At 34.1% G+C, this 23,996-nt stretch overlaps 1 protein-coding gene across 1 annotated transcript; it reads right to left on the bottom strand.

The window, feature by feature from the left end:
• Positions 1 to 1,167: 1,167 nt before the first annotated feature.
• LOC110384254 (sucrase-isomaltase, intestinal) lies at positions 1,168 to 23,935 on the bottom strand. Its single transcript, XM_021345453.3, has 7 exons — positions 23,779 to 23,935; positions 18,494 to 18,588; positions 6,419 to 7,346; positions 5,253 to 5,475; positions 3,431 to 3,787; positions 2,210 to 3,025; positions 1,168 to 1,842 (listed from the first exon to the last, which is right to left on the bottom strand). Exons 2-7 carry the CDS (start codon positions 18,567 to 18,569, stop codon positions 1,339 to 1,341), a joined length of 2,904 nt encoding a protein of 967 aa, XP_021201128.3. The 5' UTR covers positions 18,570 to 18,588; positions 23,779 to 23,935; the 3' UTR covers positions 1,168 to 1,338.
• Positions 23,936 to 23,996: the final 61 nt, after the last annotated feature.

Below are 23,996 nucleotides of genomic sequence, written 5' to 3'. Positions count from 1 at the left end.
ACTGAAAGCGGACCCTACCAGCGAATCCGAAAGCATATTGAGTTTACTAAACGAAGCTATTGTGACACTAGATTGAAGTAATTTATCTTAGAGACTTATCGATACTGGCAGTCTAATCGCCACTCTATTTCGAGCGTCAGTATAAATGAACGCTGTAGTCAAAATAGTAAAATTTAAATACGCTCGATTCAACATCATTAGTGGAAAGTGAAATGGCACGCGACAGATTAAAGATCAGATTGTTTTATTCGTTTTTATAGCGAACAAAAGGTATTTTTAGTAATTGGGCCATTCAACGATTTTGTAAGATTCTTGGTTGATTTTAATAATTTGATTATTTGAGTTCGGTTCACGGGTCGTCGAATATTGAAATATTTTAAACTAACCCTTTTATTGAAACCCACACATAGCTTGCATGACTTTAAAATTGATTATGAACCTTTAAGCCTGAAAGTACTAACATAGATTTTAAGATTTTTTGTCATGTATCTTCTGAGGTACATTGATCTATATCTAAAATATTAGTTACTTCATATTTCTTTTTACGTAATTAGGTACTCCCTAGTTTCAAGGTCAGTGTCCTAAACGTTTCAATGTGATCATTGTTAAACTATCTTTTGTCCCAGTAAGTTCAGGTACAAAGGGAAAATCATAGTATTCGTCGTTTAGATACTTCAAAAGGAATATTCTAACAACAAAAGCTCATTAGAATTTCTGGGAACCTGAATTTCTGGTCAGGGCTTCCTTTTGAATACGGTTCATCTTTAGTTAGAGGCCAAGTCTTTATTTTGTACTAATTCTTTCCCGCGGTTTCGGTCACGTTGGGAGACACATTTCGTGTAACCGGATAAAAATTAGCAATGTCCTAGATCTCATTATCTGTGTACCGAATATCATTTAAATCTCTTCAGCAATTTTGGCTTTAAAGTGTGACAATCATACAGATAGACAATGTTACTTTAACATTCATAGGTATTGTTAGTAAGGATGCCCTGGTTAGGAAGTCTTTGTCGGTTTATTACATTTCTGTGGCAGAATTTGGGTAGTCTAGCAGTTGATTGTTAAAAATTATCATTACTTAGGAATTTAGTTACAGTTCTACCCGAGTCTTGATGGAGTTCAAGAACCTGGACTTGGTGAATAAGGTGAAAACAATAGGCACGTAGGTATTTTTGACGTTAATTTATTGTACAGGTATTTATGTTGCAGGTAGGTACTGTATATCTTAATAATGAAAATGCAATAAACGTAATGAGAAATAAATAATACTGAAAGTGATATATCCTTCATATAATTGGTACATCTAAAACTCTTGGAAATACAACAACTAAAGAAGTATCAAAAATCAATATCAACGAACTGGTAAACAATTTTTTCATTATTCACTAACTGACACAAGTTTATCGTCGGACGTACAATCCTTTTTTCATCATAATTATTATCTTTCTCATGTAAACCATATATTATCACTTCTGTTATAGAACTAGCCCATTCAGCTACATTTTCATTGCAGAGTACTTGAAAATCTTCTCCAACCGCAGTAATTGTTAAAGCTGTGGAATTTGCTTGGAGTGTTATTGTCATGTTTTCATTCATGAACAATCTTCCAGTAGCATTACATGTAGTTATAGTTGGTATCGCTGCTTCTGTAGTTGTTGTTATAACTGGTTCTGTACTAGTTTCATCTCCTGTACTTTCTTCAGGATCAGTTCTTACTTTAGAATTTTTTTCTGTGGGTGTTGGTTCAGTAGCATTGTAATCAATAGTAGTTTCACATTCTAATGCGATTATGAGCGAGTATGGTGATTGTCGACGAGTCAATTCAGCAGTTAGTTGAACATTCTGAAAGAATACACTTTGATCAGAAATAGGTTATGGATGAATGAAAAAAAATGGGCCAAGGTTTATTAGTCTTTGATTTCTTTTTACTTTATAAGCATTCAAGGGAAATTATGTGAATACAGTAATATTACGACAACGACGCAATTTTGGTAATAGATCTTTTTGGGTCAATATTATAATAATGTCCTTTACATTTTTTCCTTGTATGTTCTCAGGTTTTATTATTTCTATTGACCTCGCCAGACATTTTCCTTGTATGGAAATCATAATTTGATCAATTGGCCAGCTTGACCTCATTCTTTTGAACTTACTCCAATATACTTACCTTTATAATTTTCTTTTCATAAAGACAACATAATAATCTTACCTTCTGCATAACTATGATGGAACCTCCTCGCACCAGTGACAAGAACTCTGCTTCAGTAGTTGTCAAGGTAACTGCTTGACCTTCTTCTCCAACTACCTCCATACCACTCCAAAATTCGTACCAAGTCCCCGGAGGCATTCGCACATGAACATGGGTCTGACTTGGTTGAAGATTAGGAACTATCAATATATCATCTCCAACAGCAAACTGAGTTGTCAAGTCTGTAATATTAACAGATGAAGGGAATTGGTAGAACATAGGTCTTAGAAGTGGACCTTCCTGCAGGACAGTGTAGAAATACGGCAATAGACTGAGTCTTCTGTTCAGTGCTGTTATCATATGCATTCTATCAGTACCAACAAAGGCTAGAGGATCCCTTGGAATAGTTTTTGAATGGATCTTGATCATTGGCATATATGTTGCAGCCATATACCATTTCGCACATAGTCTTATCTGTGTTGTGTTTAAGAAATGTTCTGTATCTCCGCAAATGGGAGAAGACCAGTACCAATGGCCAGATATACCACCTAAACTGGCTTCAATGAGTTCTCTCTGAAGATTAGTCCACGAAGTTGGTATGTTCTGTCTGTTTATTATAATATCTCCATTCATCCATTGACTGGAGGATAGTTTTGGAACTGATCCTTTGATGTTTTCAAAAGCTTTTGCAAATTCGTTGCCATATTCGCTGTGCCTGATGAAATATAGTTCTCCAGGATACTCTGTAGAATTAGCCAGTCGTGTGAAGTTTCCAACTGCTTTCGTCGGTCGGGTAGCATTCCATTGAGGAGTGAAATTGAAAGCAGTTTCAAAAGTCTGGAAAGTAATTGAGATGAAATATAATTAACTGATGTAAAGTACTCAGAATCAAATGAGAAAAGTAATGACATTTTATGTGTGAATGAGGCTTTTTTTCGACTCTACGACTCTAGAAATATTTATACGTAGGATTTTATTTTTTCGCAGGTCAAAGACATGCATTTGAAAGTTATTTACCCAAGAAATGGGCGCTTTTAACATGTCATGTTCACGCCATCTGTTAAGTTAAACTCAAGTACTTTCTGGAAATAATTTATCATAAACTTTCTCATCAGTACACAATGATTTATGATGTTCGGAATATAATAATGGATAAGTTTGAAACTTCCTGCTGCTCATCATTAATTAATAACTTTTGGACCAAAACAATTTTAAAAGTCTCCAAAAAACTCAATTACTTACCTCACTGAAGTATGGCAAGAAATCGTTAATTTGGTCAAAGTTCTTTTCAGATTCGTCCAAGGGCCAATTGTTTTCGAGAATAACAGCGTCAAAGTCGGTATTGTAAGCCCACAAATGTTGCATTGTTTCATTACTGACTACTTTGTAACTGGGGTAGATAACATCATGGTTATCTACAACACCTTTGTACATTTCATATAAAACTGGATCTCTGATGATCTGGTGATCGATTTTGTTATCATCAATACAACGTTCACTTGTTTCCATTCTGATAGCTGGTTCTTCTATTTCTTCATCTTCATTTTCATCTTTTGAGTTCTCTTCATCCTCTAGTTCTGGCAGTGCCGTATATTTTATCTGCAATTTTTAATTCTAAGTATTAAGGTTCTGTTTCATGGAAAGCTACACTCTTCCCGAGTAACACAGGCTACACTCACAGTACGGCCAAAAACGAGCGAGTAGACGGCTAGTTATCGATAATAACATCCGTTTTATAATGAACTACTTGTAAGTGATTGCTTCAAAGTGGCGTTTATTTAATTTAATTTCAATTTGGAAGTCCTCTATTAAGCCTCCTCTTTGAAGTTCTAATTGATAACGCTGAAATTAGGTTCCTGGCAATGAAAAATTCCCAACATAGGACTTAATTAAAAGGCCCTCGACGTTAATTACTATCGTCGAATTTTATTAGGCTTGAAGTGTTTTGTATGAATGCTAGAACACTTTCTAGTTTTAATGAAGATATTTAAATTAGACATACATATTTACTGCCTCTAATTGCAGTTTAGTAAATACTCGTACTATGTGCGTACTTTGTGAAAAACAAATGATGGTAGGTACTTCACAGTTATACATTCAAATTCATTGAAGTGTAAAAGATACGCACTACAATTTTCTATGATTCACATTTTCGCGCAAAAGGCGTTCATCTGGCAAGACTACGTCATACTTTTATTTAAGGATAGAAGAAGGCAAACAGATTAGTTAGATCGGCAATGTGGGATCAAGTGATTTGCAAACGTATGTGAGAACGATTTTATTGAATTCTCTACGTGACTTTGTCTAAGGGAGCAAATGCGGCGAATTTTCTTACGACCAATTTCACCTACAGTCGTTTATGTAATCGGTAGGTTAAACGATAACTTTTCTTTGCTTTGGGAATCAATCGCTTTAGGACAAAAGTCTCAAACCTGTTTATCGTCGACTATTTTAGGTTTTAATGTATATAGATGATCAGTTGTTTTCCCTAATCGCACGTTTATCTTGTTGGTGACAATGGACTTTGTTCGATGATTTTATGATTTTGAGGTCGTATTCAAGGCGTTGCCTGTTTGAGAAATTGAGTCAGTGCACTTTGAGTTCTTATTGGGCGTATCTAATTCGTCAGTGGTATTTTGGAATTTATGACTCGATTCTATTTTAGTCCTTAGGTATTATGCCCATTTTCACCAACAAATACCTAAATTTAGGGATCCCCTAAGAGCATTTACGGAACACTTAATAAGAATTTCGTTTTCACCAAAGTTTAGGTGTCCCTTATACATAGTTATTTATGTCAAAATTGGGAGAGCCCTTATTTTAAGTGGCACTTAGCTTAAGAGATTGTTGGTGAAAACAGGCATTAATCTTTAGGTGTAATTCTAATATTAAGGTAATTTAAGGTGAAATTGAAATAGGGCAAAGGAACATTGTTTGGTTTTTGTAAAACACCATAAATGGTTACATATTTTGATTTAAACATCAAAAGCCACCTTCAATAAAATTCTGTACTAACAAGTGGCAACAACAAACAAAGAAATATAGTTCATTTATGAATACTTACATAAGGCGAAACATGTGGTACAAATCTCTTTCCTCCATTCTTTATAAGCGTAGCGCCTTGATCCACTAGACTCACCATGGTACTATTGCATTCAGTATTGAACACTATAGGTAGAGTACCACAGTGACTTTCAAATGGCATTCTTGTGGTACTTGGTGCGGCAGCAGAGGCACTGGATAAAAATGTACGTAGCTCTTCTAGAGGATCTGTAGAAGTTGATTCTCTGAAAACAAAAAAAAAACTTGAGTTTTAATAACTTTTTGGCGTGTTTCGTTGGATCAAGACCTTTGAATAATTACATCTTAGCACTAAGAGCTTTAAGTTGGTTTGATACCTGCCTGATAGCGGATTATTATAATGTGTACCATTCATCTCTATACTGATTAAAAAGCCCGAACAAACTATCGACCGACTAAAAGTTGGCAGAGTGTGGGGGCTCCAACTGAAAGTCTGGAAGAAAATAACTTTCTAGTTTTCAAGTTTTAGGCAAGATTTATAAGCACAATGACCCTAGCGCCTACAAAAGGATCGTCACGTGCCAAAACATTTTTTTTGTCAAAGCAAGAAACTGCTCAGCTACAGAGATACCTAAAAAGAATTAAAGTTAAACTTTCTGTAAGCGAAGTTTATCGGATTCTTCATTATAAGTTAGTTGTAATTGAATTTATTGACAAATAGGTAGAAATTAGAACTGTTACACGTGTTCATTAGTTTATGTCATAGTAGGATCTGCTTCATGACTTTAAGTTTCCTAATAATAGATGATTGATGGAAAGTGGCCATTAGATGAATGACGATATCAAAAACTACTTTTAGAACCTTAATCTATATACAGATGCGTCCCTATGGGAATATTAAGGGATAAATGCTTCTCAAGATAAATATTTCTCCTTTGATTTAACAGCTATCAAATAACATTTGTCCAAAAATAAGCGTGGTTGAGTAAGAACTCCTAACTTCGTAATACTTGGGCAAAAGTTCAGCCATTGTCAATAAATTGATGGATTGTGACTGAGCACATAAATCTGTCCAGAGTACTTTAAGGAGTTCGGAGAATTTCTAGCTTATATATCAATCTAATAGCTGTGACCTGTTGAATTAGTTCGCTTTGGACAAAGTTTTGAATTGTAATAAATTCTAAATCAATGACAGTTAATTTTACTTACCTACAAACGTGGGCTCCTAGCATCCAGTATTCCAGATTCTTCTTAGCTTTTATGGTGGCCATGGCGTCTCTCATTATGTCAGCAGGTTTTGGTCCAACGAATAAGTGAAACTTCAGTCCTAAATCTGTAATACTGCGAACGACCAATTGTTTATCCTTCCGAACAATCACCTCTGTAGGGGCCATTGTATCAATCAATAACCCATGATATGACCCATTAAATTTCGCGAATATTAACGGAATAGAACTCGAAGCCCCTTTATGATTATATATCACTTTGACAGTATCTGGTTTTAACGGTATTTCACCGAGACCATATACCGTTTCATTTGTGAGTTTGAATGATATTTCCCATATGTTGTCCGAAGCAATTAAAGGTCCTCTTGCTGTGTTGAAAATGTTTCCTTGAGTCGAGTTAACGACCACATTCAATTCTGGATGTGTTACACTGTAGATATAATTTTTCTCTTCTAATCTTCTGCCGGTAATATTGTTGTGTTTGTAGAATGTTAAGGTAAGATGTGTCGGTGTAACTTCATCGATTGATAGTTTGATGTTTCTGAAGCTTCGCTGTGATCCATATGGTGTATTTTGTATTCGCGGGTTCAGGTATACGTCCTCTGCCCAAGTGTGATGGGTCATGTACGAGAATCTTGAAGGGTATCTATGGAAGCAGAGGTTGTGATGGTGATCATAGCAGCATTGGGCATGGCATTGCTCGGGGGTGACCGCTTCTACGCCACAGGGAATCCTGGCTTCTCTGGGAACTAAGCAGGATCCTATTGACAAGCCATCAGGTGGTGGTAGTTCCAAGGATGGAAAGAATATGAACCGGTAGATAAGTATTGGTCCCAAAATTGTAGTTAGTAATAATGCTACGATGACTCTTAGAGGTCTGTTTAGGAGCACCCAATCGTACCATTTTATATCTGAAATTAGAGAAATTATATTTAAATTAAGTTATTTTAAGGACACTATTTTTAACTTCATTAGGTGCATTAAGAGAGTAGAATTTCAAGTTTTGATCTGATTGCAAGTCTTATTACTTTTGCGTCATTCATTTGAAATCATATATCAGATTGTTATGACTAATTCTTATTAAGTTACGACTTTGGTACTATTTCAATGCTGTTTTATTTGATTGGAGTTATCTGATATGAGATTTCGAATCAGCTAAAAATGATCAAAGATTTTATTTCAAACTAGCTTCTGCCCGCGACTTCGTATGCGGATCCTGTTCCTTATGCCAGCGACTACGGGGTTAGCAAAATCAAAGATCTGAATAGTCTGATATTGAATTTTAAGGGCCCGTTGACTTGAAAACAACGGCATACGCATAGCCATTAGAAACGTTCCATATACATATTTAATTTTTGTACTTTAACGGCAAAAGCACAGCAGACTAAACAAAACGCTGAGAACTGAACCGCAATAGACGTACCATAGGGGTAAAAGTAGTGATTCTAATTAGTCCGCATTTAAGTTGTATGTGGCAAAAATATTACACGTATTATTACGTAAAAAAACATTAAATAGATGACAAAGTCGTGGTGACTTAGTTGAAGTCTGTTGGTTTAGTGGGTAGAGAACCAATCTCTCAAGTATGAGCGTGCGTCTTTGATTCCAGGTCTGGCAAGTGCCTGCCAATGCAACTTTTCTAAGTTCGTATGTACTTTCTACGTATATTTTGGATACCAATGACCGTTATTTGGAGGGGATGTTAAACTGTAGGTTCCGGCTGTCATTGAACATTCTTGGCAGTCGTTATGGGTAGTCAGAAGCCAGTAAGTCTTACTAAGGGGTGTTGCGTTGAGCGGGTAACCGGGTTGTGGAGGTCAGATAAGCAGTCGCTCCTTGTAAAACACTGGTACTCAGTTGCATCGTGACTGGAAGTCGACCCTAACATAATTGGGACAAAGGCTCTTGTGATAATAACGACAATAATAATGAGATATAGGCACCGCAGGACATCTGAGGCTGATGACGGGGAGTAGCGACCCCGCGGGGCTATATATACTGAGTTCTCCAGGGAGAGTATACTGTCCCCCATCTCCGGCCGGTCGGAGTGAACCATGACGGGGGTAAGCCTCACGCCTCTGGCTTGACCGTCCAGAGTGGAGTCGCTAGAGCAGGATTAGTAGCCCTGCTCGGAGGGTAGGTGCCTCATGCTAAGCACAGGGAGCGCGTAATCTGCGTTTAAAGTCCGCCGAGGTATTCTCACCCTTCAGCGGCTCATGTTCCTGTTGCCCTCTTGTTGCTATTCAGTGACTGGTTCCCGGGGCCCAGTAAGTGAGGTGGCGAGTCTCCACCTGCCATTTTTACATGTACCTAATACATTGTCATCCACTAACATCCCATCACAATAGCCCAAGTAGTTTTCCTCCATAGTTAGCAATAGTTTAGCACAGAAACGGGGATTGTTTTTTTTTTTAACGACGTCCACGTCGACGCTCTTGAAGTTCCACATCAGGTGTTCCAGATCTTCGGTGTTTATACTTCAATAGAGAGTGCTTATCAGATTGAACCACTTTTGCTAAAACGTCATATCTTCATATGCTATAGTCTAGCTGGGCTCCTGGAGTTCCACATCAGGTGTTTTACATCTTCAATTTTTATAAGTCAACAGAGAGTGCTTATCAGATTGAACAACTTTTGCTAAAATGTCATACCTCTATATGCTACAGTCTAGCTGGGCCCCTGGAGTTCCACATCAGGTGTTTTAGATCTTCAATTTGTATAAGTCAATAGAAAGTGCTTATCAAATTGAACAACTTTTGCTAAAACGTCATACCTGTATATGGTACAGAGAAGCTGGGCTCTTGGGGTTCCACATCAGGTGTTCCAGATCTTAAAATTTATTATCTCAACTGAAAATGCTCATCACATGAAACAATTTTTGCCATAGCACCATTTTTGTATCTCTTATAGTTTTGTTGGTCTGTTAGAGTTCTGCATCAAGTCTTCAAGTTTCGAAGATAAATTATAGCCTATATGTTGACCAGGCTTAATACTGATACAACAAAGAAGAAATCATTGAAATCCGTTCAGTAGTATGGAAGATTAGCGTGTACAAACAAACAGACATACAGACATACAGACATACAGACATGCAGACATACAGACATACAGACAGAATTTTTTTTTTGGATTTGTGCTCCATTACTGTTTCTAAACCCCACCCAATTTTTTTTTTTTTAATATATTCAATGTACAGACACAGTTTTTTACAGATTTATTATATGTATAGATTAAGCTGAGAAAGTTATTAATAGAGTATCTTAATATTAGTTTGCGTTGTCAACATAGACATTCAATAACGTTTCATGAAGACCTGGTATGGATTTTCGGCGTTAAAAAACCCACACACCGCTGATTTATATTACAAAAAAAATCATAAGCTTTTCTCTTGTAATAAAATGTATTTATTGGAAATTGATAAAAATTGCGGTTACGTATATTATTTTTGTAATATTCTGATAATTGTATTGTAACCAAAAAACCTCTTCATGATACAGAAATTAATATAACTTTGAAATACTGGTTAAAAAAACATGAAAGCTTTTTTGACCTACGCCTCGCACAACCTTCCGGGAAATTCAGAAAATATGGAAATGAAAACCATCAAAAATACCTACTACTATATAAAATTTTGATCAAACAGAATAACATATGTATGTACCTATAACATACATGCAAAGTACTTTTATATTCCTACATACGTATGTACGATCAGTGTTAAAAGTAGCTGAAAAAAAAAAAAAATTTCAAAAGGCCTAAGAGCGTAAAGGGTCAATATTACTTAACAACACATACGCCATTTTTGAAGCTGACTGTAGGTACATAAATATAAATACATTATGGTCTGAAAATTGGGAACAAGTCGAAATATGAGATAGAACGTGGAATCCAGTTCATTATTTGGTGCCTATATCGAGATTTCGTATGATCCTAAAAGCTTTCTGAGAATACAACTCGCGTATTGTCGGTTATACATATACATATTGCGTAAGTAGGTATTAGCTGTACTTCTTATAGTACCTTCAGACTGCAGACTAAATAGTTGGCCGACAGTTGACTCGTTGGTAAGTTTTTATTAAAGGAAATCTTGATTCCGGTCAAAGTTTTCAGTTGGCCTGATACTGGCTAAATACGTCATTCATCTTCATACTGATTTTAGAGCCTAAACAAACTATCAGCCGACTAAAAGTTTACAGTTTGCATCGAAATACACGAGGTAAGGGTAAGAGTACCTCTTACTTGGTATGTTTCGTTAAGTAGCTATTATCTAACTATTCAAACTCAAACGCAATAAACAAGGAAACTATAACTAGGTACTAATTTACATTTAGTTTAATAATATTAGTTAGGTAATTGAGATATAATAAGTTTTGATGGTTTAAACAGTTTCGGCAAGACAGTAATGCGGAAGAGTACCTACTTATGTAGATGCTTAACACCACTCGACGTATTTTTCTTATGTTTTTATTTTAGTTTTAAAATATAATTTTTAATTTGTAAATGTAGTGCGTATTTAAGTATGTGTAAATAAGTTATTTTCTTTTAATCAAGTCTAGCCGTTATTTATGTAATGTACACTTACTTAGTTAATGTTTTCAAAGATTTTTGCTACAAAGAATTCTTTTATCTTCTCTGTGGATGGTGGATTATCCACATTCTTGAGATTAACATCAAATACACTGATTAAAGGTTCGAGATTTTGATCAAAATTAAATATACTTACTCCACAATTTGCTTTCACAAGTAAGAACATAGGTACTGTGAAAATACATGAAATAAAAATCACTCCATTAATTTAATTTGTAACACTTTTTAAAATGAATAAAAATTCAATAATTAAAATCTGGCATCGTAAGTTCGAATCCTAGCAAATATCAATACACTTGATTAAAATAAATAGTTTAAGAAAGTAATGATTAATTTCTATTATTGTGAAATATTGCTCATTTCTTTGACATAATAAAACGATTATGATAGATCTTTGGTTGTAGACTCATTCATTTATCAATGACGTATAGTTAAATACTTTGATACGATCACTGGGGTTTAATATCTTATAAAAGATCTGAGATAAAAATAAGGCAAAAGTAAGTTTTGAATGAATTAATTTTGACAAACAAATTAAAGGCTTTTTTCTGTTATTTATGTAGCCAATTAACAGAAACTAAAACATTCGATTGTCGATAGTAAAATAAAATAAACAATTACAGTCAGATGCAATAAATTTGGGTCACTAACAATATTGTTTTATCTCTAAAAACATTTATAACTTTAGAAAGTGATTTAACTTTATTTATGTACGTAATTTAATTTAAAGGTAGGTAAACTTTAAAGAGCTTTTTACTTCAATAACCTTGTAACAGAATATCTCAGAATTTCTATTATCATTTTATTTGTGGTAAAAACTTAAACTGTGTAAGTATAGCAACACTGAAACATATCATTTTTTTATATTTTTCCGTTTTTTTTTATTTTTCTGTATTTTTATCAATTTCAATAATTTTTAACCCTACTTAGGTACCTATATAATGTAACCAAGCTCGAATACGTGAAAAGCATCCATTACCTATAAGGCTTATATTTAAAAATAAATCTGCCATTTTTGTTTTAATTTTGCCGGAATGTGCAGTAGGAGTATTAATTGCAAAATTTTGGCGGATGAAACCCTATGTTATTGATCCTTCATACCAATATTTGACCTAGGTTCAGATATTGCGTCCAATCTAAATATTTTCCTACACAGGGTTATGACATTTATGAGAGCCTAAAGTTACTTTGAAGTACGGTAAACTGCACATATGTAGTAACTGTCATGCACCTTAACTCCATAGTAATAAGTACGATTTTCCTATAAAACTGTTACCACTGACCTAAAGTTGTACTGCAGTAAACTAGTGGCTAGCCGTTAAAAGGGAAATTGCACCAGTGTACGACACTGTGACATACACAAATGTTTGTTCTGGTTTGATAGCAAACAGTAACATATTGCATGTGAAAATTTTCAAAAATGATTTTCAGAATTGTAACTTTCGGTCATGCTAGTTGCAGTACTCGTGCCGACGCATACTTAGGCTGTGCTCAAACGAACCTGACTGTCAGCCGCCGAACGTGAGCGAACTTTACGCAGGTTATTGTATGTCCATACATATTCCCTTTTTCGTTCACATCTAACCGACGAAACGTTATGCGCAATATGCATGCAATATGTCACCAACTACTTTGGTGATAGAACATTAAAAAAGAGAATACCTTATCTATTGAATAGTCTGCCGGCAGACATAAGGAGTGAAACTAATACAACAAGATTCAAGCGTAAATTTAAATTATATTATTTAGAAATTATTTAAGATTTATATGTAGGTATATGTAATTGCAAGTTAAATTATCTATATAGTATTTAGTTATAAGTTCATTTAATTGTTATTAAGGATACTCACTGACCCCACAGTCAAACCATTACAACGGTTTTGTGGGGCTTAGCACATAAGATGGCTACCTTTGTGATATAAGATGAATAAAAAAAGTAAATAGACGCTGACATTCGGCGACAGTCAGTCAGTTAAGTTTGAACGCAGCCTTAGCTCACGAGCAAATGTGCGGTCAAATCTTGCCATAACGTCTTTTTTAAACACATGTTAACGTCAACTCTATTTTGAGAAGAAAGGCTTATTAGTTAAAAGTAGTTTTGCGTCATAAGCTTTTATCGGAAGGCACGTTGTTCGTACAAAAGGTTCTTGACATCACGAACAATGTGACTTTTATGGTCCCTAAGATAGTCTATATTTAACAGCTCTTTTATACGATCTTTTACGTGTAGTGGATATTTTAAAGCACGTTCTTGCTAGTTAGTTTAAGGTACGATACTATTAATGCGTTTCATTTTCACTGGTTTTATTAATTTGATCACTATATTGAAAAAACATGACCCTTCTTTCTAGTTTTGCAACTATCTACAATAATATTTTAGTGTATTTCAAATATTAATAACATTGCCGACTTATTTAAATAAACCTATCTCTGCTATTTATAAATCTCGAAGAATTTGGAGGTTCAAAACCGCACTCATTTTAGTACATATATTATTTATCTATTAGGTTTAATTAATTTGCAAGCACGTGTAAGTTACGTAGTTTATATCTCTATAGAGAAATGTTGAGTTTCGTGGTATCAACATATTGAGTGGTACAGCGGTTTTAATTTAATTGACTCGCCATATTGTCGGTGTTTTTAAAAGCACCCATTTTGTAGCAGGTGCATGAAAATAATTTACCCCTTTATTGAGGCAGTTTTTTGTTTTGATTGGGTTTATAGAAGACTTTCAATATTTGAGTAAAACCATGAGATTAGTGTTAGACAGATATACGATGAAGTTCAATAGGATAGGCACTTGTATACCCAGTCTTTGGATTCGCTAGAAAAGGATTAGAAACAGTAGCAGAAAATCCAAATTTACATCTACTCTTTTATGTCATACATTTGTTAGAAAGCTTTCTCACGCAAAACATGCCATACATAAAGGAGTTTAACCAGTAATTTACCGAAATCGTTTAAGACATTATTTACCGCTTAACAACAATGGTTAACTAACGGCAGTCCATTCACAGTTCAAATGTGGTCAAAGAAACGATCCGCTAAACAGCTATTTTACCACGAAACTTTCCTTGATGGCCTTTCTGATTCTACCCCCATAAATCTCTTAACCCTTAATCCATGCCGTGCCCACTACACAAAACAGTTCGTCAAGGGTAAAAGGTAGATTAAGGCATCCTTTTTTATCGTTTTGGGAACGATAAAACATCTCTAGTCTTACGAAATACGTAGCTGGAAGCGATCAAAAAGAGTTTGGTAACAAGAAAAAAAAACTGCTTGGGGCTGAAGTTGATGAATCTTTTTTTTACGGCCAGTGATTTTGAACATGAGTTCGAAATACAAACTATATCGAAATTCAAATTTCCTATGACAAACTATTTGAAACTGTCGAGTTTGCTTTCAAATGGCGGTCAGTCCGATTTTGATATTTAGAAAATAACAGTGCAGGATAGAAAAAACAGTAGCTTTTTCCAGTTGTTTTAAATTGGAGTGGATAACTCGTAGTTTTGGCATAGGTGCGTCAGTTCGATAGGGGTTTTGAAACTCTTCAAATATGAATAAAAATTATATGACGAATATTGCTATTTCCCTCTGACATAAATTTTGCAATACCTATACATAGAGAGTCGGTTCTTATGCTATTTAAGGAAGTCATTATAAAATTAATAAAAAAAATATTAGACCGATATGTATAAGAAAATGCTAGTAGAGCATATTTCATTGAAGAACCGGCTGGAATTCGTTTTAAACTCAATGAAACATGCTAGGAGGCTGATAAATATGATACGAGGAAAAAATAAATAAATTTCCTTCTCGTACCACCGTTCAGTTTGTGGTTCGACGAAGAGCGAGCCTGATTTCCTAGAATTCCCACCGACTAGGTCAAAGCCATTTACTGAACCAACGAAGTTAGCTCGCTACGTCAATATTGCGTTTCTAAGCCTGCTCAAATGCTCAAGATATCTGTTGGGGTATGCGAGTCGATGCTCGGATGTTTCATGTTTATTCAGGTGATTGGCAAAGCTACAGACTTGCATGCAAGACATTTGGGGAACCAACATTGTTGGTACTGTACATGTCTGTTGAGTAAGTTCAACATTGTTTTAGTTCTCATGTGCAAGCTTTATACATGAATAAAGGGGATGTTTTGGTGCTGATTTATCGCACTAGCGGATTTTATCGTGCGTGAGTATATGTTCGGGTTTTTTTACGAGCGACATATTCTGAGTGGTGAAAAATCTGTCGCTCGGTTTCAAACGTCATCTTTTGTTTCGGTAGTTGTCAATTGTTTGTTACTGCGTGTGGAAATACTCCTATTGAGTAATGTCGCAAAAACCGAACACAAAATTCGCCCGTTTGAATGCACACGTTGGTAAAGTTTACGCGTAGTCTGTCTCTAGAGAATAGCTGAAAGGGCTCATTTTCTTGCCAGACTATTCAGAACCTTGCATCCAAGTCGACAGCTTTCAGGAGTTGTTTACACTGTCGAGCAAGAATTTCGACCCACCATACCTAAAATAGCACCATTTAAAATCAAGTAGGTACTACAGTTTCATCCTGTGGGGACTTATTCCTGTAGCCAGATAAAATATGCCATTATAAAAATAAAATTTTATTTATTTATTTATTTAAATCAGGCATCAAGGCCCATAGCAAACACTATACATAAATATTATAACATTAAAAATAATATACTAATACATATTTTATATAAACAACTTAAAAACTAAAAATGCTTGTGCACTCTAATATGTCCCGCGTAGTTGTTTAATCTCCTTATATGAGAACAGCCGATGGCCGATAATAGGCTAGGAGGACTATTATGACAGTTATAAATAACTAGCTGGTGCCCGCGACTTCGTCTGCGCAGGTTTAGTATTTCGAACAATATGTTTACAAATTGTAGCCTATGTGTTATTCTGATGTATAAGCTATATTATTGTACAGTTTCATTAAAATCCATTCAGTAGTTTTTGCGTGAAAGAGTAACAAACATCCATACATCCATACATACTTACAAACTTTCGCGTTTATAATATTAGTAGGACTAGTAGCTTATTATTGACAAAGATTTCTTAAATAAGTAAATGTAGATATTACAACGCCGTGTTCTCATCAACACACAAAAATCATATTCTCTAAATATTACTATAGATATATTTTAATCTACATATATTCATATAGCATATACAATACCTGAAATTCAGAATTCCGATCACTCGCCTAGTTTGCAACCGTAATTCCCTGTATCCAAAGCAATATAGCCTGAGCTATACAGCTTATTTCATGTACGTAAAGTACCTATACCTAGATGAGCATCATGGTAATATGCGGTTATCTGTCAGTCTATTACTGAATTATTTCCTGGAATGTTGGTAGTTGCAGTTAATTTGTTTGAACGGGTTTGAAGTTATTTGCTGCTAACACTGGGAATTTTGATTCCTCTGTCTACCATCATCATTGCAGCTTCAGAATTTTTACTTTGTCCGGGACCTCACCTAATGATTTAAGTCAATTAGAGGCGGCCTGCATTCAGCGCCTATCTTATTCTATCTACCATTTTTCATGAAAATAAATTCATTATATTAGTCGTACTTATAGAAGTAAATCTAAATACAAGTAAACATTTTATTAATGACATTGACTAATTTATAAGGACACATTAAACCTTCTCATTTAAAATAAAGGCTATTAGGGTAATACGGACATAGCATGAATATGAAATGTAGTGGAATGTTCGAGAAAACATGACAATTGATGCCTCATCCATCATGATGAGTTGTATGTAAGGTAATGGATCGACCATTTATAGAAAATGGTTTATGTCATATCCAATGACATTGATATCTTAATATTATAAAGCCGCAGAGTTTGTCTGTTTGCTTGAACACGCTAATTCCTCAGGCACTTGGTCCGATTTGAAATCCTCAGGTTCAGAAAGTGTTGGATAGCCTATTTATCGGGAAATCTATCAATAGCCTACTTTTTATCAAAGTAGGTACCACCATACGCCGGGGAAATCGTTTCAAGTGATGAAAATATTGAAATTTTAAACAATTGAGTTTTGAAACTCACAAATCCTCAATCCGAGAGACTACTCAGAAATTGTAACTTCGCCGAAATATTTAGTCGGACAAATACCAAGTCAAATAAACAAATACAAATAAGATATTGACTAAAAATCGAGTTCAGCACATTAACAGTAAAGTTTACGACCCTTAAACCAAAAAGGCACTTCCTACCTTAATAAATAAATTTCTTATACGCTCTAAGCCAAGTGGCCCAATCGTTACACTAGGATCGTCATTCTGTCACATCGCAGAAATGTAATGGCCTTATAAAAATGATAAAGTACTGATATTTATCTCAATAACGTTTTATATACGTTTCCTACAGAGCAACGTAAAACAATGAAGATAATAATTATATTATATCAGTCTTCTTTTTTTGTTCAATTGAAACCTTTACTTCAATGTTTTATTAAAAGAATGCTCGGTATTCCTTTACTATTAAATATTTCAAGTTCTTTGCTCTTTGTGAAACTGTTTATTTCAAGTTAATAGTAAGAGCAGTGAGTATTTAGGCCAAGCTATAAAACAAACAAAAGACAAACGCTTGGATGAGTATTTCAAAATCAAGTGGCTACTTAAAATGTATAAAAAATACTTCATCACAGTTCCAAAAACAAAAAAGCGATTTCTTTTTTTATTTTAGACGGCCACTGACATCGCAAAAAAGTTTGTAATTAATTAAAATGTTTCAATTTTATTTTGCAGTAATGCTGCTCCGGTAATATTCACGTCCCGAGGCGACTGAAGGTGCTGATAAAAAGGTCAGAAAAACTTTCTAAAACATGAGTTAAAGTAAAATAATATAAATAGGCTTTAGTTTAGTTAAAGTTTATTATTAAATCTCAGAAAACCTTTTTCCACGAAATATATTATTAGCACTTAACACCTCATGTAGTTTCAACTAATTTCAGAGATAAGCGCAAATTCTTTTCTAATTTTATAAAATTCAGTAGGCGTGCTATTCTTCAAAGAGCTTTTGTTCTAAAGCTTAGTACATACCAGATTAATTGAAAACGATTTATTATCACTGTTGAGGGTGCGTACAATGTGACTTATGCCTAACACGGGCACGCACTTGAGTGAAAGTGTAGCAACCGTAGCAACCAAGTCATTTTTCACTAAGCCCAGTTGGTATGAAATAATGTAGGGAGGAATTATATTTTTTGGAGTTTTAAGTGAAATTTTTGTGTATTGTAATTATAATTTGTGGACTTGAAACTTTATGGGAATTTGAGGTGAAAGATTTTTAGCGACAAATTCAAATACATCAGGAGTTGTTTAAGTATTGAGATTGATAATTGCTTATTAATTATTTGACTTTGAGAAAATAATATTGTTGTACGACTATTAGACCTGATTTAGAGTAATAAATAGTGAAGATTTAGGTTTGTACTTACTTTTCGCCTGTTCAATGGCGAATGGTATTTCATCATCTTCTATATCTCCTTTATAATCGTTCACGTGCGGTATCATCGTTCATGTTCTGCTTTACCTGAAAAAAGTAAACGGCACATTTATTACGAGCTTCTGCCAGCGGTTTCACCCGCATTCATGTAGGAACTAAGCCATGCGCCCGGATAAAATAGTCCATAGCATTTCTTGCTAAATGGGCTGTTTAATATTGAAATAACTCTGCACGGATAGTCGCAATTATGTGGAATGCTCGAGAAGTTTACTTTAAAGTTGGTTTGTTTTTTCTTTTCAAAAGGAAATTGAATTAAGGTATCAGCAAAAAGTTTCTACTTTTACTAGTATGAAAGTGGCAATTTACATTAAAAAAAAATATCCAAAAAGATGCACTTAATACCATAGGCATAAGCCACACTTGATTTCTAATCCGTTAAGCATGAATAGATACCATAACAGATAAACTAACTATACCGCTAACCTAATATTATTCCTATAATTTGGAATACCAAGAAACATATCGGGTCCTTGTATAATGTTATTTTGAAATGGAAATTCAATCAATAACGGTAGTGAGGAGTACACGTAGATAGCAATATAATTAATCACTATACTTACTAGCTACTTGTAATACTATATTTTGTCTAAGAAACATTAAATGCATTAAAGAGAGTATGCATTAAATAAACTGTACAGATATGAGAGTAGATTTATATGATTTGAAAGTGTTTTTGCAAACGTTATGGACATAACTTGGAACAAACACTAAGGTCGCCTTTAAATTAACCGGCTGTAATAACGATAACATAATAATAAGACTTTGTAAAATAACAATAAGCCTCCATCTGCAACTTCACGTCATGCTATCTCTATCATTCACCAAAACGACAATCTCATGAATGGAGCTCGCGTGAAAATAGCTAGATATAAAAAAAAAACTCCAGTTTAAGTCAAAAGTAAAGCAAATAAAAAGGGCAAGTTATAATATGACTGTGTATTATTCATAGACCATCTGAACACCCCATTAAAAATGTTGTTTACTCCGCATGTATGTCAGTGATTTTTTTGTCAATATCTCAGTAAACGGATGAAAATATAATTTTTCACGTACTGAAGGGTGGATGTAAGAAATGTACTAAAAACACGGAAGACGGACAGATGAGCGGAGATGTCATTGGGCAGGTAGGTCAGGCGCCTTCATCTCGGTCAAAACGCCAGTTATGAGAAAACTAACGATACGTTCAGGTAACTTGTCATACCTATCTATCGAAGATTTTTGTTTTGGTAACAAAAATGGATGTGTTCCGAAGAAGGCGTATGAGGGCGGAGTAAGTAACTTTGCTCTTTCCCCGAGCACCCGCGTTTTGGTGATGCTACTTTCTTAAGAGTTCGTCATGACATCTTCGCTCGTTTCTTGTTCTCCATGACTAAAATAAACACATGAATACGAATAGGCAGTGAATCATGTATGGTTCGTTCAAAAGGAATTTGTTTGTTAGATGAGATTTAAATTATGCATTTTTGTAGTTTTTTACGAATGGTCGCTTGCTTAGATTAGCTTAGGAGCTTTGTGTATTCTGAAAAATAAATACAACAGTAATTTGAAAGCACGGAGTCCTCGCATACTTGTTTTTGCTTGACTCTACTCGTCAAATAATGTTCCGCTTAGTTTAAGTAAAGCTAAATGAGTTGACCTATTTTTCTTAATGGAATGACACAACAGCAAAGAATTAAAAAAATACATCTGTGGCTGTTTGATAATAGGTATTTGGAATTGGTCTTAAATTATCAAAAAAAGTAAACGCTAAAAATCGCCACAGACTAATCAAGCGTGTTGCTTAATTGCATGAATAAGAAAAATCGTGCAGTTCTTTACTTTAAGGGGTTACGAAAGAATATATATCAATTTTATTCTAAAGTATCTAAAGCGAATAATCGAAAGTGGAATAAAATATTAAAAAAAAAAACATTTCACGTAACTTATTTTATCTTGCTCCTAAGTTACTTTACGCTGTTTTTCTGCAGATCTGTATAACTTTAATAATTTCATACCAAGATTCATTTACTCATATTTTTATACCTTCACCCTTTCCTTGAGATACTTTGACATTAAAATTAATTAAATTAAGTTGTAACACGTGCTAAGTCTTTCCACGGTTCCAAGTAAACACACGTTTTCTAGTACTTAGAGATAAAAATAAATACAGACTGAAAAGTGGAAGAAAGTAAAAAAAAAACAAAACTTTGCACGTGCTGGGTAGAAGATAAAATAAGGGCACTTCGTTAATTGGATGCTGTGTAAATATTTTCGGTTAAATGTTTTGAAAAATTGTAGTTACAAAGTGAAGTGATATTTTAATTTCTTTTTTTGATGTCAGTCGAATTATTTTTTAATAACACTGGTCACACGAGCAGAAATACTTACGTGTTTTTATTTGAGTGATATCATACTTGTAATATGTAACATTTTCATACTTCTACCAGTTTATAGTGCAGGTTTGTTTATTATTATTTTTCCAGATAGAAAATTAGGTACGAAAATTCAAAAGATGAAAATATAGAGGTTATTTTTCTGATTTTGACCAAGTTAATGTAATAATATTATTTTTGTGACAAACCGACTAACACACAAATACTGAAGAGCTTACACACTTGAAAATCACCGCTCAGACTTCCGATGAGTTGTGAGTATCCACTTAGAAATTGGATTGTCTGGATTTTATGTAAATCCTCCCTTAAGACGGTGAAATAGGGGATGAATGGCAAGATCTTATTTACAGCTCAATCCTCGATCAGTAAGCCGTGAGTAAAAGCTAGGAAATATGCCACACTCTATATAAATACAAAATGTTTTTTTAGTGGAATATAAACTAGATACGATCTACTTCGACTTCAGAGGTTTAAGGTTTGGCTATGTAAAAGGCTTTGAAGAAAGAAACTCTGGTGCTTTCAAATCTGATTCCAATCAATTTCAAATTCGTATTTCCCTTTTTTTCTATGCTTTACACTAAAATTCCACTATCATCTTAAGAGCGCTTTAGCTAAGCAGATTTTTCGCGCGCCAACGCGGCATTAATTATCAGTATAAACGATGGTACCTGGGAGTTTTGCCGCGCAGAAAGTGGCATACCTACATAGACAAACCGAGCGTAAACGCTTGGCTAATTCTCTAGTGTGATAGGTCTGTAAGGATACCTAGGTACTATTTTAGGAGTGCTTGAAGAACCCTTTTCCAAGTAAAGGTACATATTGTGCCTTCTAAAAATAAATAGCAAATCAGGTTATAGAATAACTTACAAATGTCCCAAAAAACGTATCTACAAAAATACTATTCCGAGTTCAAAGCAAATGAATGAATTGCTTCATCGCATTTGATATCATATCGACGCCGACGTCCTCTAGACACGGCGATAACCACAAAGGGTTGTTCTTGTCGTCATAGATATTTTTATGATAATAATATATTCAATTTGCATATGCAGTAACGTGCAAATGAAATAAACTGATCTATATTAATATTAAAATTCGTAGAGTCTCTATGGACTGAATTCGTTGAAATATTGTAATAATATATGTACCGTTTTGTTGCTACTCTTATCTCTCCTGTGTCGTAGGTGTGTTTACTAAATATTCATCCACATATGACTTACAAGGAACATAAGGAATTCATTCATCATCCTACTGGGACAAGGGTAGGAGAATGATAAATGAATTCCATATACATAGTTGGGTATAGAACTGGTTCCCCGCAGCGAAACAGCCAATAGCTCATTCACTAACCTTCTTTCAATTGCTTATTTTATCTGTTGATTTGCAGATTTTCAGCCTTACTTATAAAAATCAACTAATCATCTTCTAATCATTGTTTTAACTAATTGCTACTTAAAGCCTTAAGTAGTGATTAAATTATTTTGACCTATAAACGTTGCTTAAGCATGTCTTAAGTAATGAACAGATAATGACATAAAAACATACTAATTTCTCAACACTACCGGAATGTTGGTAGCTTAAAAAAATATTTGTCATGAAAACGTTGTGTAATGGCAACAATGGCATCCGTAAAATATAAAATTAAAAAGTTGAGCTGTCAATAAACCGGAAATGAAAAATCAGCTGATAAGAATCCAGCCATTTTGCTAATTAGCGGGTTAAACAAGGGTGTGAGGCTACTTAATTTGACAGCTCATTTAAGACATTGCTAAGAAAATGATTTATTTCAGCCACGTATATAAGTAAGATTTTTTCTTAAACACCCCTTAAGTATAACTTATTATTTAATTCACGTTTCTAAGTAAGACTGTTTATTTATTTCGCCGAATAGCACAAAGCATAAGAGAGTATCTATATAATTTTATGGCTTTTATGTTATTTTCGTACGTTTTTGTCTGGGCAAGTTTTTCATGAGTTTGTTGGCACTGTGTGATTTACAATGTGTAGAATGAACTCGGAGAAAAAAAATGAAATTTTATTTTATTGTCTTTCTTCAATTTAGAATGACCTTCTGGCTTGCATATTAATACAATTACTTTGTGACTGATACGTATTTTTTCCTTTTAAGCCATAGCGTAAAGATAACGTTTTCCGAAGAAAACAAAAATATTTATATTACAGTTCAAAAGAACAACATCGATTTTTGGTACCATGAAAACAGTTTACTAACTAACAAGTTTTTCTTGTTTGTTTGTAAGAGGAAGTCATCAGAATTACTTACGATATTCCTCCAGTAAATTCTTTCATTGATAGACAGTTACAAACATCCTTAAGTGCGTTTTGTTCAGGAATGTACAATTGTACATATTTACATATCTATGTTCCATTGGGAAAATGAATACATAAGAGAGAAGTTATTTTAATGTAATTTCTTATGGTTTTATTTCATTTCCTTACATTTGATATTTTTTTTTTGTTAAGAAAAGAAAGATATAGGAATGTGACGCATGTTTTTTTGATGTATGCTGATATGAGTTTCTCTATAATTCAGCTGCGGATATCAGATAATTATAAATACCTTGAAATATATTTGAATTTATTACGACTGTGCTAGGGACTTTCCCTCGTTATTTTATTCTCAAAGCGAATGTGTAAACTTAATACAAGTTAGAACATTTATTTTACATCTATTTTATTCCTTCTTGTCTAAACTAAATAAACCGTCTGAGTACATATACTGTGCTAAAAGTTATTGTTCCTAATAAAACACAACTCGTATTTTATCAAAAAGAAAGCACGTAATTCCTAATTTGCCAGAATAAAGACCAGACATTTTATTACTTACATAAAGATTAATATCACTTGTCTCAGAAATCCGGAGTGAAAGACCGAAAAATCCCACAGTGCACTTTTTAAACTGAAGTTATTTAAAATTCATAATTTAAATTAAACTTCGAAAACAACACTATCACTCAGTCTTTTGTTCTATAATGTGTTATCAGTAATTATCGTTATAATTGATTTTACTGGCAGATAATGTTGATAACACGGATTCCTATATAA

Source organism: Helicoverpa armigera, chromosome 17 (assembly GCF_030705265.1).
Source record: "Helicoverpa armigera isolate CAAS_96S chromosome 17, ASM3070526v1, whole genome shotgun sequence".
Lineage (NCBI taxonomy): Eukaryota > Metazoa > Arthropoda > Insecta > Lepidoptera > Noctuidae > Helicoverpa > Helicoverpa armigera.
The sequence above is the reverse complement of the archived record's forward strand: the minus strand, read 5'-3'. Positions and strand labels throughout refer to the sequence as shown.

Bases quoted from the DNA above. Each gene is read 5' to 3' on its own strand.
- LOC110384254 (XM_021345453.3), bottom strand. From the start codon at position 18,569: ATGATACCGCACGTGAACGATTATAAAGGAGATATAGAAGATGATGAA. The intron at 3,026-3,430 runs GTAAGTAATTGA...ATTACTTTCCAG, and splicing joins TCTTGCCATACTTCAGTGAG to ACTTTTGAAACTGCTTTCAA. The intron at 1,843-2,209 runs GTAAGATTATTA...GTATTCTTTCAG, and splicing joins CCATCATAGTTATGCAGAAG to AATGTTCAACTAACTGCTGA.